Genomic DNA, 18457 nt, shown 5'->3' on the forward strand with positions numbered 1-18457 from the left:
GGGCAGGCGGGGATCGAACTCATGCAGAAGTGGCTTAAGCTTCTTAGTGCAGTGCTTTAACCCGTTGCGCTACCAGGGAGGGCCTCTCTCTCTTTTTTTTTTAACACAAGCAAAGAAATTAATACCACACTGATTAGTAAGAGTAAAAGAACAAAGTTAATTCCATACATGTGGGTAAATTCTAGAGTAAATAAGGCAGACTAAGGATTTTTATTTGCACTGATGAATAGGATAAGAACCAGGGGCATCAAATAGGGAGGAGGATATCACATGATGAGAAGAGAGTGACATATGTGACAAACCAGAAATTGTAGATATTTCCCCTGCCATAAGGTAGGCTTCTTGGATTAAGAGTATTTTTGGAGATGATCCTCAGTCTGGGTAACTTTTACTGTTTAAGATAATGGTAACAGCTTCACTTGAAGCCCAGAAGGCCCTGATTGACCTTAGCTCTACTTGGCAAATTGTCATTTATTAGAAAAAGACTGCTCTGGACATCCTGAGAAGGTCTACCTTTCATTATCTTTGTGAAAGAAATATATTTTTGCATAGGAACAAATCTTAATAGATTGAATAAGACTAGACCAAAAAAGAAAAGGTGGGTGGTTTACTTTTGGAAATCTAAGTGGAACCTTGTTTGTTTGCAGAGATGCTATCATTTCCAATGGTTTTGATTCTCTTCTTGGTTTGTTTGTTTTTTAAGATTTATTTATGCATATAAGAACTGTGGTGTAGGCCAGAGGTGCAGGGGGAGAGTGTGAGAGGATTCACCAGAAACAGTGGCCAACAGAACAGGCAGATTGATTGCAATACACTGCTGAGGGCAGCAGCAGTAAAGTCTGCTGTGCCATGTGGGTCACCTCCTTGGCTGGGGATCAAACTTATGCCGTAGTGGCTGCCCATAGCTTCGTACTGCTGCGCTTTAGCCCCTTGCGTCACCAAGGAGGACCCTCTCTTCTTGGTTTTATAGCTCCTTTATTATTAATTTCCTATGTAGATTCTTGTAATGAGTCTTCTTTTTCCTACTTCTCTTTTTAAACTGTATTCTGCACAGGTCCAGAGTCTTCTGCTCAGTCCTTCATGCTCCTTCCAGTTTGAATTCTTGGGTTTGTAACACTGTCCTCTCATGTGATCATCCTCCCTACCCTTCCCTTTTCAGGCATCTCACTGATCTAATCTACTTCCTATTTGTGCCACTTTTTTAAAGCTTCAGCTAGAGTTTAGTTCTTTGTGTGTGTGTGTTTTGTTTTGTTTTAAATCAGCTGAGATTCTTCTAAAAAAGATTACTTTCAGGTATTTCATTTCAGGCAATCATTTTATATCGAATTTTTTCTATCTAAATACAATTACCTGTATTGTTTGTTCTAGTCCTTAAGAAAAAAAAAATTTGTTGGTTTACTGGTCTTCAACTGGGGTGATTTTGTCTTCAATGAACATTGTTAATTTCTGGAGACAGTCTGGGTTGTCACAGCTGGGGGCGTGCTTCTGACATCTAGTGGATAGAGACCAGGGATGCACCTAAACAACCTACAAAATTCTACTGAGTTATTGTTAAAGATCTTAGTTTTATTTAATGATTCTTGAGTAGTTATCTAACAGACAGAAAGGAGCTCTGAGGAGCTGTACAACATGAAGGACTTTTATAGGTAGACAGGACCAGGAATAAGGAAGTTATACTTGGAAAATGGGAATTGGTGTGGCAAGGTCACTTTCCACTAGGTCATGGCAGGATTCTTTTAGACAGATGAGTGCACTAGTGCTGATCAGGTGATTCCTGATTGACTGGATTAAGATTCCATTTCTGAGAGATATTGAAGCTGTCATTAATGCAGGACCCTATTTGGAGAAGGAGAAGGGGGGTTTAGGATAAGTGATTCCATTTGGGCCCTTTGTCTTGTTGTTAATATCCACCACAACTAAAATTTACCTCAAAATCCGAAATTGAAAAGCCCTGTTTTAAAGTAACGCCATGAAGAGCACCCCATTTCTTTCTTCAGGCAGTAGCATTTAATTTGGCCTTGAGTAATGAATAAAACTGATAGGAGATAACACGGAGGGAAGCACATAGCCAAGGCAGTTACAGGACTGTATTGTTATTTGACTTTATTCATGTGCCTCTGTCCTGACTTACAGATTAGACAAAGCAACTAGAGAATTTTTCTTAGAAAATATGAAGATTTGTTGTCAATAATTGCTAGAGAGATAAACACTTTTAAACCCTGCCTTTTTCTTCTTTTAGGTACCCATTTGATGTAACCCGTCGGCGAATGCAATTAGGAACTGTTCTTCCAGAATTTGAAAAGTGCCTGTAAGTTCTTCATAATGTCATTGTTCATTTTCTTTAGGTAATATAACCTTTCAATTAAGTAGGAATATAGGGCTGTAGTTCACCTGTCGTCTAGACCTTCCCTTGACCTCTCTTAACATATTTTTATAACTTTATGTAAGATTTTAATCATGTCTCAGTCCTTCTATTAAAAATTTCACTTTAAAGCAGGTCCATTAATTACAAGCTTAATGTGAACCACATTTGTAACTACAAATGTTCTGGTAGCCACATACTTAAAAAAGTGTAAAAAGAAATGAGCTAGAACAATGCTGAAAGTTCCATTTGGCTTTAGTTTCCTTATTACAGCTGACCCATAGAAAACAACTGCTTGATAGTTTTGGGTGCAATATTAAAGAATGCAGATTATAAAGGCTATAAGCGTGTTTCTTTTATCCACATAAAAACCTATATATGTATGTGAGATTGCATTTTCATGACATATTTAAACCAAGACACTATAGCTTAAAAACAAACAGAAGATAGAAGTAGATATGCAACTTCAGCTGTCCACTGAACAGATAGACATTAAAGAGGCTTGCAATTATAAAACAGTGCCAGACTTTGTCCTCCATTTTTTTTGCTTTGATAAATTAGTTCTCATACAAGTATCATTTATATAGCCATGTAAGAAGTGTATTTTCAAATGAAAAATATTTCAAAAAATTTGTCTGTTTCTCGTGGTATATTGATAAATCAAAGAAAATAACCAGATGCAATTGTTTTAAAATATTTAATATATCTAAAATATGTTTATATCAGCATTTCAAATTTCACATCTTTTTTTGGTTTAATAAGCTTTTGAAATCTAGGGCAGATTTTATATTCACAGTATATCTCAGTTTGGTTTTGTCACATTTCAAGTGCTTGGTAGCCATATATGGCTAGTGGTTACTATTATCATACAGCATAGTTTACTTAGGAAAATGAATTATTCTTTTGACTGATGATGTCCCCCAGGGACAGAGCAGATTGGTTGTTCTGACCTCAGTTTCTTTGTTTTCCCAAAAGAGTTTTTGAAGATTTCAGCCCATATTGTCTACTAAAAGGGAAAGTCAAAGCCTTTTATGTTGTTTTCAAAAGAAAAAATACTGCTTGAAACAAGAAAAGCCTTTATTGTTGAAATAAAAATATTGTCCTTCAAGCATTAGTTCCATAACCATTTACTAGTTATGTAAAGAACTTGAGTTAAAATAAAAATTTAAAAGGGTAACTGCTCATATATCCTTTGAAAAGATTACATCATTATTTCAAATATTATAATAAAATAGTTTCCAATAAGTATCACAGACTAATATAAGCAAAATATATTGCTTTTTTGAGCCCCACTTTTCTCTGTATAACACTTCTACCTGTTTGAAAAGAATTGCTGTTTTATTGTGCATTTTTAGTTTGTTTTAACATGACCTTTCAAAAGGTATTTAGAATGACATTTTAGCTTCTTTGAAAAATGCAATTATGTGTACCTATAAATCTCTCTTTATGTGGGCATGCAGATTTCATCATCTAACTGTTGTCTTTCAGTACCATGCGGGAGACTATGAAGTATGTCTATGGACACCATGGAATTCGAAAAGGATTATATCGTGGTTTATCTCTTAATTACATTCGTTGCATTCCCTCTCAAGCAGTGGCTTTTACAACATATGAACTTATGAAGCAGTTTTTTCATCTCAACTAAAAAAGTTGTGATTTATTTTCATTAATAAACTCTCAGAGAGAGAAATAAAATGTTAACTTTAATTTTGGGGGGAACATTACTTGAAGGGGGACATTTACTTGGTCACATGAACCACTGGTATTTTAGTACTTGATTTTTTATTCATCAAAAATCTTTTGATTTTGATGCCAAAAGTTAGAGCATTGAAATAAATTCCTAAGCTGATGTTGGCTAATCAGGTTACTTGAAACTATTTTAAAGTGGTATTTGGAGGTAGAAATAGCTGCAAAATGGGATTTAAGAAATTACCATTTGCTTTATCATGCTGTTCCAAGCATTTAATTGTTATCATGATTTTCAAAGACTTACACATAGGTTATTATATAGTAAACAGACTTGGTTATATTGCAGTGGAATGATGAGAACTCAATTTTAAAGTTCTATAAAACATTGCTGAGAGGCCGGCACTGAATTATTATTCTTATTATCTCTCGTTATTCTATTTCATTTGATAAAAGGACAAACACCTTTTCTCTTCATTTTGTAATAACATATGTGTTGTATTTAAAAAGTAGTGACTGAACAACAAATAAAGAATTTTCAGGTATTGCTCAATTGTTACTACCAGGTACTATGAATGATTTAAATTGTTTTTAAAATTCAGTGCATTTCTCAAGATTAGTAATGACAAACACTGATATCTTTGCTGTCAAACCTGATTAGCTTTAGAGATTTGTTTTTACTAGATGATTTTGGTGTATAATAGAAAATTTACTTAAATGGACTGTGAAATATCCATTAATATAGATGTGAATGTCAAAGAATGTTCCTAAGGTATATGATACATCAACTAGTTCTTCCATGTAAAGTAATTTTAGTGCAATATAAACTAAAGTAGAAATGTAAGACATGATTTTAATGGTTATCCGTTATATTAAGATGGTTTAAAAATATAAGAATTCCATTTATTATGTTTAGAGTACTTGTTATATTTTATTATAAGCATGGTGGGTGGGAGGAGAAGAGTTAAATCCTCAGAAATAGTGATTTGTAGAATTGATGTGAGTTAATAACTTAGGTAACTAAGTTGAAAGTATTATTTTTGCTTCAAGTTTGATTTTTTTGAATACAAATTTCTTGTCATACTTTTGTAAAAATTACATGAACAGGTTTCTTTTTAAAGTCTTTATTTTAAAATAAATATGTATCTTTGTATGATTTACAAGTGTACCCCAGATAGAAATAGATGTTTTCTTAAAACTATTTTGTATATATTCATTTCTAGGTTTCACTCTATCTAATATTGTTATCAACTCAAAATAATTTAAATGTATTAAATAAGTATCTCAGTTATGTTACCAATAAAATGATTGCAAGTATTTTTTAAATGAAAATTGGCATTCTATGTTATAGAATACATGGAATATTAAAATAAATTTTACTTGTATCTCAACAGTTCTTTAACTGTTTACATTATTGAGCTCAGATGCTGAAGATAAGCAATCAGAATAGATGAAAATTTAAAATAATCACTGTATTTATATCTTATTTATTTCAGATCGATAATCCAAAATAAATCTTGCCAGGTTATCTTCCATTTGAAGATTGAGTATTTGTTTTGATCTTCATTGTTATTCTTCCCTGCCTTTTGATGGACACAGTCCTCTGATCTATGGAATGGGATAATGGTCTGGTCTAGGCATTGATTGGTAAGGTGCTACTCTCAGCTCTGAATGGGAACGTGTATGGTGTTGAGACATTTGTGGGTAGATATGCAAATGTCTGAGGTAATTATATCTCACATCCTTTGCTATCAGAGTCCTCAATGTCAATTATTCCTTTGTGTGTCAGACATTATATCAGTATTACGGAGAGTGTGGGCAGTCTGTTAGCTGTACTTAGGCCTGATTTGGATGCCCAAATAGCCTCTAACATCAGGTTTTTCTCTAATATATCGCCACACTTTATGGTGACTGCCTATTACCTATGTTCCCCTACTTGATTCTTACAAGAGAAGAGCCACATTTTTCACCTGTTGTAAGAAGCACAGGGTGGGGTCTCCCTTGAGAAGAATGGCCCCGGTGAAGACAACGGGGTTACTTAGGGGGTAAGTCTCAGTGCTATCACTGGTAAGGCTTGAGTTGGATCCCCAACCCCCAACCAGGGAACTGACCCACATAGCACAGCAGACCTCTCCTGTTTCTCCCTCTGTTTCCCTCAGCAGTGTATTCCAGCGGATCTGCCTGTTCTGCTCCCTACTTTGTCTCTGGTGAATCCTTTTACCCTCCCCTCCCACTTCTGGCCTGCATCCCAGTTTTTCCTTGGAAAAATTAATAAAAGAGGGCTCCCTGGTGACACGGTGGATTAGAGAGCTGTACTGCGAAGTGAAGTTCACTCCATGGCCACTTCATTGCTAGTTTGATCCCTAACCTGGAGGTGACCCATGTGGCACAGCAGACTTCTTCTGACTCACCCGCTGTTCCCTCAGCAGTGTACTTCATTTATCTTCCTGTTCTGCTCCCCATTCTGTTTCTGGTGAATCCTCTCACCACCCCTGCACCTCTGGCCTGTACCCCATTTCTATATGCATAAATAAAATCTTAAAAAAAAAAAAAAGAAGATTTGGCCCATATCTTCACTCAGGCTTTAAAAAAAATTTAAAAAAGGAAAAGCACAGGGTATGGCATGATAATGGATGTTTATGATGGAAAGAAGGAAATCTGACTTGTTTTTGGAGACATGTTCTAGTAGGGGGAAATGAGGCACAAATAATTAAGAGAAAGAGAAATTTAGGAAGTTATTTGGTTTGTTTCACAGAAATGTCTTGTGTCTAATTTGAGTCTGAATCAATGGCAAGTAATAAAACCCACTTTATATGAATAATGTTTTGATTATAGAACTGGACCATTACACTATAGCAAAGATACACTTTTATGCTTCCTCACATCCATTCTGTGAATACCAGGCACAGACATGGTGTTAGACATTAGAAATCAATGACAATAAGTCGTGTATGTTTCCTAAGGACTTACTATGTTTCATACCTTGTTAATTTTAAGTGCTTTTTATGTCTTAACTTCTGTTTCAATGACAATATTGTAATAAGTGTACTTAATAACCTTTTGTTACAGATGGGATAATTTAGACACAGGGAGATAAAGTACTTGCCCAAGTTCACACAATAAATGTTGAATTAGGATTCAAATTCAGTCAGTCTGAACCTACAGTCTATGCCACTACAGCTTACTTCTGCTTGCCATGTAATAGTTCAACACTGTAGTATCCTATTCAAACAAAATTCTTTAACATGTCAAATTTGAAAATGTCAATAAATATAAGCCAGTTAATAAAATACAGTGTGGAAAGTGTTCATGAAGGAAACAGATTACACAATAGAGAATAGTTTTAGAGTATGAGGATGTTCAAGGAAAAATTTCTTTGATGTGCTGTACTTTAAGACATGAAAGATAAAAAGGAAACAGCCGTTCAAAGAGGGGTGGGAGAAGAATGGCCCAGATGAAGACTACAGTAAGTTCAAGCTCCTGGAACAGAAAAAAACATTGTCAGAAGGTCAATGTAAGTGAAGCTTTGTGAGTGAAAGAGCAGCTAGTAGGGTGGGGGTGTGGACAAAGGCTAGATCACAGAGGGCTCTGGGACATACAATAATGACTGTCTTTTATTTTACACACAATGGAAAGCCCTGCAAGGTTTTGGTGGGGGGAAGTAAAGTTGATTACGTGTTTACAAAAATCACTGCTTGGTCCTCCCTGGTGGTATATCAGATTTGAGCTCCACACTGTGAAGTTATATGAAGCCACTGCAGCACTGGCTCGAACCCCAGCCAGGGAAGTGACCCACATGGCACAGTAACAGACCTCTCCTGTCTTGCCCACTGTATTTCAGTCAGTCTGCCTGTTCTGCTCCCCACTGTGTCTCTGATGAACTTTTTTTTTTTAAGATTTATTTATTCATACAGAACTGGGGTACAGGCCAAAGGTGCAGGGGCGGTGAGAGGCTTCACCAGAGACATAGTAGGGAGTAGAATAGGCTGACTGATGAAGTACACTGCTGAGGGGAGCAGTGGGTGGGTCAGGAGAGGTCTGCCACATGGGTCACCACTGGGGCTGGGGATCGAACTCATGTGGAAGCTGAGGTGGCTTGAAGTGGCTTTAGCTTCTTAGTGCTATGCTTTAACCTGCTGTGCCACCAAGGAGGGCCCTCTGGTGAATCTTTTTACCATCATCACTTCCCCCCTGCACCTTTGGTCTGTATTCCCTCCCCACCCCACTTCTTGTATGCATAAATAAATACATCTAAAAAAAGAAAGATCACTCTGCTTTATCATTAAGGATTTGTAATTAAAACAGTTAACAATAAAAAGCAGTCAATAGAGAAAATAACAAACTTAAAAAAAATTGGTTGTTAAAAAAGATCTATACTGGGGCCCTCCCTGGTGGTGCAGCGGGTTAAAGCACTGCACAAAGAAGCTTAAACCACTTCTGCATGAGTTCCCGCCTGCCCTGAGGTGATCCACATGGAGAGGCAGACCTCTCCTGACCTGCCCGCTGCTCCCTCAGCAGTGTACTTCGTTGATCTGCCTGTTCTGCTCTCCGCTCTGTCCCTGGTGAATCCTCTCACCCTCCGCATCTCTGACCTGTACCCCAGTTCTGTACGAATAAATAAATCTTAAAAAAAAAAAAAAAAGATCTGTACTGAACTAAAAGGAAGGAATACAAATTACCAACATCAGGATGACAGGTAGGACATTACTATGGATCCTATGCTATTATAGGAGATGACAAGGAAATTTGTAAATAACTGTTTACTAAGGAATTTAACAAATTAAATGAAATGGACAGATACTTTGAAAGTCACAACCAAAATTGACTTGGATGAAATAAAATTTGGATAGTCAATGAAATTAAATTTATCAAAAATCCCACAAAGAAAATTTCAGGCTCTAATGGTCAATTACACTGAACACCTAAGAAATAAGTACTCTTATACAAACTTTGAGAAATTAGATGATAGTACTTCCCGACGCAATTCATTTAATGATGCCAGTATATCCTCTACATGCAAAGATGGGGAAACTCATTAATGTTAATACTGCCAGGTCAAGTCCAATAATACATAAAACTTTTATCTATAAAAACACACATACATTATTGTATCATTACCAGTTACGCTTATCTTAGGAATTGGTTAACAATCTAATTTCAGTAGTGTAATTTATCATAAAAACAGAATAAGAGAAAAACTACATGAATTCTCAGTAGATGTAGAAAAAACACTTGACAAAATTCAACATTGTTTCATTATAAAAACTAGTCACATTTAAAAAGAGACCTTTTACAGTTGTCTAAAGGACATTTTATTATTTTCCAACAAGACATCTCATTCTTTTCTCATAGTCATTGACACTCATCCCCTGAGGAGTTAGAAGCAGCTTTCCCTCCTAGTGAAGCTTAGTAGGCTTAGTAGCACTGTGAGTGCTGTGGAAGTGATGCTATGTGACTTCTGTGCAGCAGTCATAACACTAAATTTGCTTCCATCTGGTCTTTTGGAACACTTGTGCTGGGAATCCAGCCACCATGCTGTGAGGAAGCCAAGCAGTCCCTGTGGAGAAATTGATAGCCAACCCTTTGAGTAAGCCAACTTCAGAGTGGATCCTCCAGCCCCAAACTGATGCTTTGCAGAAGAGAAGCTTTCCCCACTGAACCTGCCAAAATTACGGATATATAAGCTAAAAAAAAAAAATTGCTTTAAGACACTAGATTTTGGTAGTTTTTGTTTTTTTACAAAGCACTAGATGACTGCGAACAGATAGTCATAAGAAATCTATAGCTAGCTTACTTAGTGGTGAAATATTGAATGACCATATAGAAGGTAAGGATGCCCAGTTTCACAAATAGTTAACCAGTGAACTTAGGTAAGGAAATGAAATAAAAAGCATAAATATCAGAAAGATAGAAAAAAATAATGTATTAATGTTAATACTGCCAGGTCAAGTCCAATAATACATAAAACTTTTATCTATAAAAACACACAGATACATTATTGTATCATTACCAATTACGCTTATCCTAGGAATTGGTTAACAATGTAATTTCAGTAGTGTTTTTGTTTGGATGGAATGATGTTAGGTAGGAAATCTTAGTGTATCCACATCACTACTAGAAATTATAAGTGAATTTAGTAAGGCCTGTGAGATTGGGGGTAATCTATATGTTACAGGGCACCCCAGTGTGAATTGGGTTGCCTGTCTGTAGGTCCTTACCCACGTGCTTATGATTCAGTTGTATTATAGACACACACAAAAGGTTCAATAATGGATTTATTTATAAGGAGAAAGGTAAAGGAATAACCCAGGGAAAGGGAGAGAAATACAAGGTAAGCTAGAATGTCCTTCCAGTTCTGCTGACTTGGACTCCACTAGTGTGATCGAGAGCCTAAATGACCAGCTGCGAACCACCAGGCCAAGAGAGCCCCAGAGCCCACATGTCCAGTTTTATCCTAACCTGGCTGCTCAGCTCCGCCCTCACGACCCAGCGTGCTTCTCCTTGTTATTGATGGGATTAGTAGTTCCAGTGTCTGTAGTGGGGGCCGAGTCCATGAGATCTGTACCTGTTAACATATAGGCAAAGTTTTATTTTTTCCCCAAGAAGTTGCTCATTTTTATATGCATAAGCATGAATGTGAAAGACAATTCTTTTTATGTTTTTATAATAGATTGTTTCTATGTGGCTTGATAAGTTTAGGAAGTAACCTTTCTAATATTTTTAATATTCTGTAGTGTATTCAAAGGATAAATTAATTTTTTAAAAATTTTATTTATGTTTACCGATCTTGGGGACAGGCCAGAGAAGTGGGTGAGAGGATTCATTAGTGACAGAGTGGGGAGCAGAACAGGTAGATTGATTGCTGAGGGGGACAGCGGGAGGGTCAGAAGAGGTCTGCCATGCCATGTGGGTCAGCTTTCTGGCAGGGGATTAAACTCGTGCTGTAGTGGCTTTGGGGAGCTTCATAATGATGTGCTTTAACCTGTTGTGCCACCAGGGAGAACCCATAAGTTTAATTTTTAAAGAAAAACAAAAGATAAGTAAATAGGAGTTGATATTGAAAATAGCCTTAAAATCATTTGTTTAAAGATGGTTGTTCTGGATGGTAGCCAAGCAACCGTCTTTCATTTTGGAGTTAAGCTCTGTCAAAGTAGCATCTTTAAAAGATAAGGGTTACTGGAGGCCCTCCCATGGCACAGGGGCCTGAAGTTATAAATGACACAGATTAGATCCCCAGTGCAGGAGGTGACCCACATGATGAGGCAGACCTGTCCTCACCCACCCACTGCACCCCTCAGCAGTGTATTTCAGTGGATCCGCTTTGTTTGTTCCATACTTTGTCTCTGGTGAATCCTTTTACCACCCACACCCTCTACCTGTACACCAGTTCTTGTATGCATAAATACATAAATCTTTTTTTAATATTTTATTTTTATTTATGCATATAGAACTGGAGTACAGGAAAGAGGTGTGCAGGGGTGGTGTGTGTGTGTGTGTGTGTGTGTGTGTGTGTGTGTGTGTGTGTGTGTAGGACTCACCAGAGATAGAATGGGGGAGCAGAACAATCAGATGTACTGAAATACACTGCTGAAGGAAGCAGCGGGTGAGTCAGGAGAGGTCTGCTGCGCCATGTGGGTCAGCTCTTTGGGGATCAAATTTGTGCTGCAGTGGCTGCAGTAGCTTCATTGTGCTGTGCTTTAACCAGGGCCACATTACAAACCTGGGAGCAACCCTACTACACAGTGACTACCATCATTTCTTGATGATACAAGAAATTAAGGGAGTAACTAAAGAATCGGTGTCTTTAAGAAAGCTAAATGCCTTGTGATCCTGAGAGCCAATGAAAGGACTGCCCAATGATAAACAGAAAAGCTTTTTATACAGTTGAAAGTGTAGAAAGGGGTTGTAAGGTAAGCACAGGTACTGGATTCAGTCGTGGTATTGGAAAACCAAACTGACGTCATGCAGACTTCAGAATGCTTCTGAAGCAGCCAGGCCTAAGTTTCGGTTATCAACAAGGCGCCAAAGCTGAATAAATGTCCTAATCTTGCTCGTCCCATAGCAACAGCCAATTAGCAAGTAGACAAGTAACTAGTACATATCAGGAAAAAGCCAGGTGTCCTAAGGTATGCGGCCTAGAAGTGAAGTCACATCTTATCAGGTTAAAACAAGATAACTTTGTTCAATGTACTGCTGAGATAAAACTCCCCTCTGCTGAGCTGAAACTCCCCCCTTCTGTAATAAAAACCCTGCTCTTCCTGAGTTCAGGGCTCTCAACTTCAGCTGCCACTTGGGTGCATGTTGGGAGCCCAGGCTCAAGCTTGCAATAAAGAGACCCTAGTGTGTTTTGCATCGGAATCAGCTGGCGCCTTGGTAGTCTTTGGGAAACTCGAAACCTGCCACAACATTTTCATGGAGTACTATAGCTTCTGATAGCTTCTGTTTTGTCTTAAGAAAAGAGGGAGGAACGGTATTTCAGAGAAAGCAAAATTCCTGTCTTTCTCCTGGCTTAACAAAGACACCTGGCTTTGGGCAACTGCATACAGTTGTGCTCAAATTAAGTGTTTGCATTGATGGGTGAGGGTGTGGGGTGGAGGGGGGCTGTTAGGATGCCCAAAGAGAAGACAATATTGTTGGTCAGAGCCAGATGATGGACTGACTCTTCCAGTTTCGCAAGCTCTGAGAGGTGGGTCAAGGGCTCCTGCAGCCGGGCTGCAGCCTCTCACACAGCAACACGTGCAAGCCGCAGGCGCCGGAAGGGTCGCGCGCAGGGCTCCTGGATACTGCGATCTGCGCATGCGTGCGCGCTGGGCGGGCTTGTGCTCTTTTTTCTGTGTTACTGGGGTCCACTGACTTTTCCTGGTGACAGTTTGCGATCTCAGCGCCGAGGATGGAGCCACTGGATGATCTGGAGCTGCTGCTCGAGAAGAGTTTCAGGGAGGAGGCTGGGCAGCTAGCGGACCTGTGAGCTGTGCGCGGGTTGGGTCGGAGGGAAGCGGGAGATTTGAAAGAAAGCGGGAGAGGCCACACTCAGCCTCCTCGAAACAAAACTTGATGGTGTCCTGGGGGTCTCTTTGGGGTCGTGCCCAGGCCGGAATCCGAAGACTCCCTCGCCCAGAAGTTCAACTTTTTCTCTTGATTTCACTTTTCCCGAGCCTGGGGAGTCCCGGCCGCTGTATAAAAGGGAATTGCAACTGTCCCAACGCTTTTCTCTTGTTTGTTTGGAATTTTTTCCCAGTAGAGCGGTGAGCCCTGACCTATGTGCAGTTATTTTCAGTGTTATAATGATGCTAATTTTTGACGGAGTTTCGCATTTTGGGGTTTTGATCTGAAAAGCATTTGGGGAGATCCTTAAGGCGTCCCCAGCCCGCGTAGGGAAATTCATAGCCTGAGGATACGGTGGGTGAGTGAGCGAGGAGGTCACAAAATACTAGAACCTAAGATTGGACGACAGGTAATTTTATGGTCATGTGAAAGGCATTTGGTGTAATAAATTGAAAAGATTATACTTGTTTTTGGATTATCACTGATAAAGACAATCGTTAAGAGGAGGACCTATTGGGAGAATTGTTTTCTAGGAGAGATCAGAGTACTTTGCATAATTTCAGGCAGCTAACATTAGTGCATAAGGTATTGTGAAATTCCTTCAGAGTTACTCCGAAGGAATGAGCTACAGTAACTGCAACTAAATTTGCTTTCTTTACAAAGCAAAGACTCGATGGTCCCCAGCGAAATTTTACAGAAGTATTTTCTGTACTAAATATTCAATATCAGATTAGACGAGAAGATTTCTAAGTACACTGCTAATTTAAAGATTAATAATTCTATGGCTCACAGTTGGACTTCCAGGAAATCACCCACACTACCTCATAACCGACATCGCTTTTATTTACAGTGCTCAAAGCATCTCTTTTTGTACTTTGTGGAGGTTTGCATCATTGGTAGGAATTTGTTTAATATTTTTCAGTTTATCTTTAATCCTCACAATCATGGATTTTCCACGGAGCTCCTCCAGGAGCTTATATTTAGAAAAATCCATAATGCTTATCTATTTTAGCTGAAAGTCATTGTGATAAACTTTTCAGAAAAAACAAACCTATGAAAGTAAGAAGGTTGGTTTATAACTAAAGGGGATTAGGGGGCTTTTGTCATTGAGTTTTGTATGTGTGTGTTTCAGATATCACAAAAAGATGGAAGCTTCATTTTCAAAAACAGTTCTTTGCAGAGGAATGGATAATAGGTTCCTGGTATTAGAAGTCAATATTGTACAGAATGAAGATGGAAAACATGAAAAGCACCTGATCATCACTGCTTCCCAGTCACAAGAGCTTAAGGAACAGTGTATACTTAGGGATAGCTGGTAATTTTTGTGGTAATTTTTGTAATTTTTGTGATCTGAACTATCTTAAAATCATAATAGGGGTTTGTGTGGATGTTGCTATAATTTAATTGTTAATCAAAGGAATATCAAAGGTTTGAACCTGAATGAATTCTACATGAAAATTGTGTTGTTACCCCAGCATTTCAAATCATACTCCAAAATTTCATTCTTATTGTCATTTAAAAAATCACTCCTTAGGGGCCCTCCCTGGTGGCACAGGGAGTTAAAGCACAACACTGAGAAGCTGAAGCCATTTCAGCATGAGTTCGATTCCCGCCTGCCCCAGAGGGATCCCACATGGCGCGGCAGACCTCTCCTGGCCCGCCCGCTGCTCCCCTCAGCAGTGTACCTCGTCAGTCTGCCTGTTCTGCTCCCCGCTCTGTCACTGGTGAAGCCTCTCACCGCCCCTGAGCCTCTGGCCTGTATGCACAAATAAATAGATCTTTAAAAAAAAAAATCACTCCTTAAATGACTCCTATTTCCCAATATGTTCTGTTTGAAATTGCAACTTAAAACTCATCTTAGTTCTCACTAAAAGCAAAATTAATTATAACAGAAGAACATTTTAATTTTATTTTTAAAAAAGATTTATTATGTATATATAAGAGCTGGGGTATAGGCTAGAGGGGTAGTGGGGTGAGATGATTCACCAGAGATAGAATGGGGAGTGAAACAGGCTGATGGAACTGCCTGTTGGACCACTGCTGAGGGGAGCAGTGGGTGATACTGGAAAGGTCTACTGAGCGATCTGGGTCAACTCCCTGGCCAGTCTTGGAACTCCTGTGGCAGGGGCTGACCAATAGCTTCATACTGCTGAGACTTAACCACTTGCACCACCAGGGAGGCCTAATAAGAACATTTAAGACTACAGATTTCTCCATTCAAGTAAAGTGTAGTATGTGAAGAAGGAAGTGGAAAGGCATGGAAGGTGGAGTTTTAACTTTATCTAGACTGTCTGCATTTAATTAGAACTAGATAAATAAGATTTTGTTCTTGCCACACTGGGTTTGGCTTCATGCCTCAGAGCTTATAGAAGCTGTTGATCTATTGTAAATCTTAAGAATGAGAATTAAGGGCCTGCCTGGTGATCTAGGGATTAAGCTTCAGTGCTACCAGTGCAGTGGCCTGAGTTCAAGCCCTGGCCTTGGAGCTAACCCATCAGACCTCTTTTCTTTCACTCTTTGCTCCCCTCAGCAGTGTCTTTCAGTAGATCCACCTGTTCTGTTTCCCATTCTGTCTCTGGTGAATACTCTCACTCCCCCTCCCCCCCAGTTCTGTGCAAAAATAAATCTTTTTTTTAAAGGTGAGAATTACTAAATTGTGCAGCCATAATTGGAATTATAGATCACATTAAAATTTTGATAGCTTTTGCAATAGCCAAAAAACTAATCAGTTTTCATTTTTGGCATTTAAGGAAAATGTATACTCAGATGTTTCAAAGTAGGGTAGGGTAGCATGACTGGGAGTTGATTCAGAAGCCTGCCTCCTGGCATTTAAATATTTTAGCACTTTAGAAATAGTTCCTTCTTTGGGTAAAATACTCATTTATTTTCTGAAGCATCGTTTATATGTTTAAATGTGGGAGCCTCAATTATGTATTTAGACTTTGCTTTATTTTCAGGAGCTCTGTACCAGTAGAGCCAGGAGATGTCATTCATTTGGAGGGAAAGTGCACATCTGATACTTGGATAATTGATGAAGATTGTGGATATTTGATTCTATATCCAGACATGCTGATTTCTGGCACAAGCATAGCTAGCAGTATACGATGTATGAGAAGAGCTGTGCTGAGGGAAACTTTCAGGGTGAGTAACTTTATCAACTGCTCCTATAGGGACTTTGCATTTATAGAGCACGTTTATGCTTTTATTTCTTCTAACCCTCTCAACAATCCTGTGAAGTAGTTAGTATTTTACTAATCAGTTGCATTAGAGCGGGGGAAATCAGGCTGGGAGAGGTTAAGTGACTCTCCCATTGTTGTGTATTTGCAAAGTGGCAATGCTGTGACTGAATCTTGTCCATACTCAGTAAGTACAAAGTGATACTTTTTATTTTATTAAATCATTTCATTAATGTTTATTAACAAAATCAATATATTCATTAATTTTATTAGTAAATAAATTAACAAATATTTAAATTTATCAATAAATAAAATTAATGAATATATTGAATTTTATTAATAAGTATTAATAGAATAAACTAAGTGATAACTTTTTAATTTAATACCTCTCCCAACTTAGTTTCATGTGATTTTTAATGAATTAAAAATAAATTTTATAGTCTCTAAAGAAAACATTATGTTTTTTCAAACATAAAGAAATAAGTCTCCATGTTGACTTACTCTTGTACCCACATGTTACATTAGTTTGTAAGTCAGTGAAAGCTGAGAATTCTTGAAAAAAATAAATACTTATTTTACACAGTAAAATTAACAGTAATTCCTTAACCTAATGCCGACTTTACCTCCAATCTACTATATTAAAAAAATACCTGTTTTATTCAAAATCAGAATTACAGCTGAGCATGAAGAAAAAAGAAAGAAAAATAAATACCAAAATAAATTTTTAATCTTATTTATCATTTACTGGTAGTATATTTTATCAGCTGTTTTTCTTTAATTGTAGGGAAATAATCAACTTTTAAACTGTATGTATATATATAAAATATATATACATGTATATATATATATATAATTACATATTGTGAAGCAGGTCTACAAATATTTTTTACTTTGGAATAACTTTAAACCTGCATGGAACTTAAAAAGATATACAGGTAGTTCCTTTGTAAAATGAATTTTTAAATTCTTCATTGATGGTTTGTTGGACTTCTAATCATTTGATAGCTTCAGTAGAGAATTCTAGGTTAAACAAGGAGCTTATTGAAAAACATATTTTCTTTTTAAGTAGAGGAATTTCATGTCAAAATTTTGTTGTGAATTTAATTTTTATGTTTCAATAATGGATTTTATTTGCATAAGTTTTAAGAGCTGTGTCACTGACCTTTCTATTTGGGTAGATTATAAAGTGAAATTAGTGACAGCATATACTAAATATTTGAGATTTGGTTGAACCATTCTACTTCTGGTTGGTCTTGTTTTTCAAATGAATTTGTTTTTCAAAATAATTCAAAATAAGTACAATAATTCTGAATAGAAAGTAATAAAAGTAGCTTATAATTTTACTTACTATAACAAAAAAGAAATTTAATATTTGGCATTTGTCTTACCTGTGTACTTTGGCAATGGTGGGTAACATAAGGTCATTGCTGTTAACATTTTCAGAAATAATGTGTTCACATGGTTTTTAAATTTTTTGGTAGACCTCGGATCCAGCCACACGCCAAATGCTGATTGGTACGGTTCTCCATGAAGTATTCCAAAAAGCAATAAGTGAGAACTTTGCCCCAGAAAAACTACAACAACTTGCTTTTCAGACTGTTCAAGAAATAAAGCATCTGAAGGAAATGTAAGTAGCATGGATACGCAAGAAAGTAGAGGTATAATTCTATCATGTACCTCCTTTCCTAAATTCTGTAAGGTATTTGGCTATTCTGTTCAGTATAAATTAATGTAATAGCGGAGTACAGATGCCTGTGCTCAGTAGCCCACTGAAATTCTGTGTAGAGCTTCTGAAATTGCACAGTAGGAACTCGTGCCGAAAATATCAGAACATTCAATATGTGTGCACAGTTGTCAGACTTCTGAAAATTATATGGGTTGGAATCAGATGAATTTAATTTCAACGTCTAGCTTTGCCAGTTTTATGACTTAATAAAGGTCCTGAAAAAGGTAATGACACCTATTTTTCAGACTTTTGTGACAACGCAGTTAATGTACTTAAACCTACTAATTTCTTTTTTTTTTATTACAAAATTTATTTTTACATCATTTTGCACATTTTTTTTTTCCATCTCGATTGTAACTAATTTCTTTTTTAAAGATTTATTTATTCATGATAAAAGAATTGGGGTACAGGCTAGAGGTGTGGAGGGTGAGAGGCTTCACCAGAGACAGAATGGGGAGCAGA

At 37.4% G+C, this 18457-nt stretch overlaps 2 protein-coding genes across 3 annotated transcripts in view; both read left to right on the forward strand.

Moving 5' to 3' along the window:
* The window catches only part of SLC25A16 (solute carrier family 25 (mitochondrial carrier), member 16), a 29702-nt gene extending 23556 nt beyond the window's left edge, over positions 1-6146 (forward strand). For both annotated transcript variants that reach the window (XM_004680834.2, XM_012723420.1), the window contains 2 exons: positions 2240-2308; positions 3851-6146. In XM_004680834.2, coding sequence (XP_004680891.1) covers positions 2240-2308; positions 3851-4007 — 226 coding nt within the window. In that variant the 3' untranslated portion in view covers positions 4008-6146. The remainder of the gene's footprint in view (positions 1-2239; positions 2309-3850) is intronic.
* Positions 6147-12923: 6777 nt separating this feature from the next.
* The window catches only part of DNA2 (DNA replication helicase/nuclease 2), a 30806-nt gene continuing 25272 nt past the window's right edge, over positions 12924-18457 (forward strand). Inside the window, exons 1-4 of the mRNA XM_004680835.2 lie at positions 12924-13012; positions 14226-14408; positions 16051-16234; positions 17751-17896. Coding sequence (XP_004680892.1) covers positions 12939-13012; positions 14226-14408; positions 16051-16234; positions 17751-17896 — 587 coding nt within the window. The 5' untranslated portion in view covers positions 12924-12938. The remainder of the gene's footprint in view (positions 13013-14225; positions 14409-16050; positions 16235-17750; positions 17897-18457) is intronic.

The sequence above is a fragment of the Condylura cristata genome, unplaced genomic scaffold, assembly GCF_000260355.1.
Source record: "Condylura cristata isolate star-nosed mole 26May11 unplaced genomic scaffold, ConCri1.0 scaffold00011, whole genome shotgun sequence".
Taxonomy (NCBI): domain Eukaryota; kingdom Metazoa; phylum Chordata; class Mammalia; order Eulipotyphla; family Talpidae; genus Condylura; species Condylura cristata.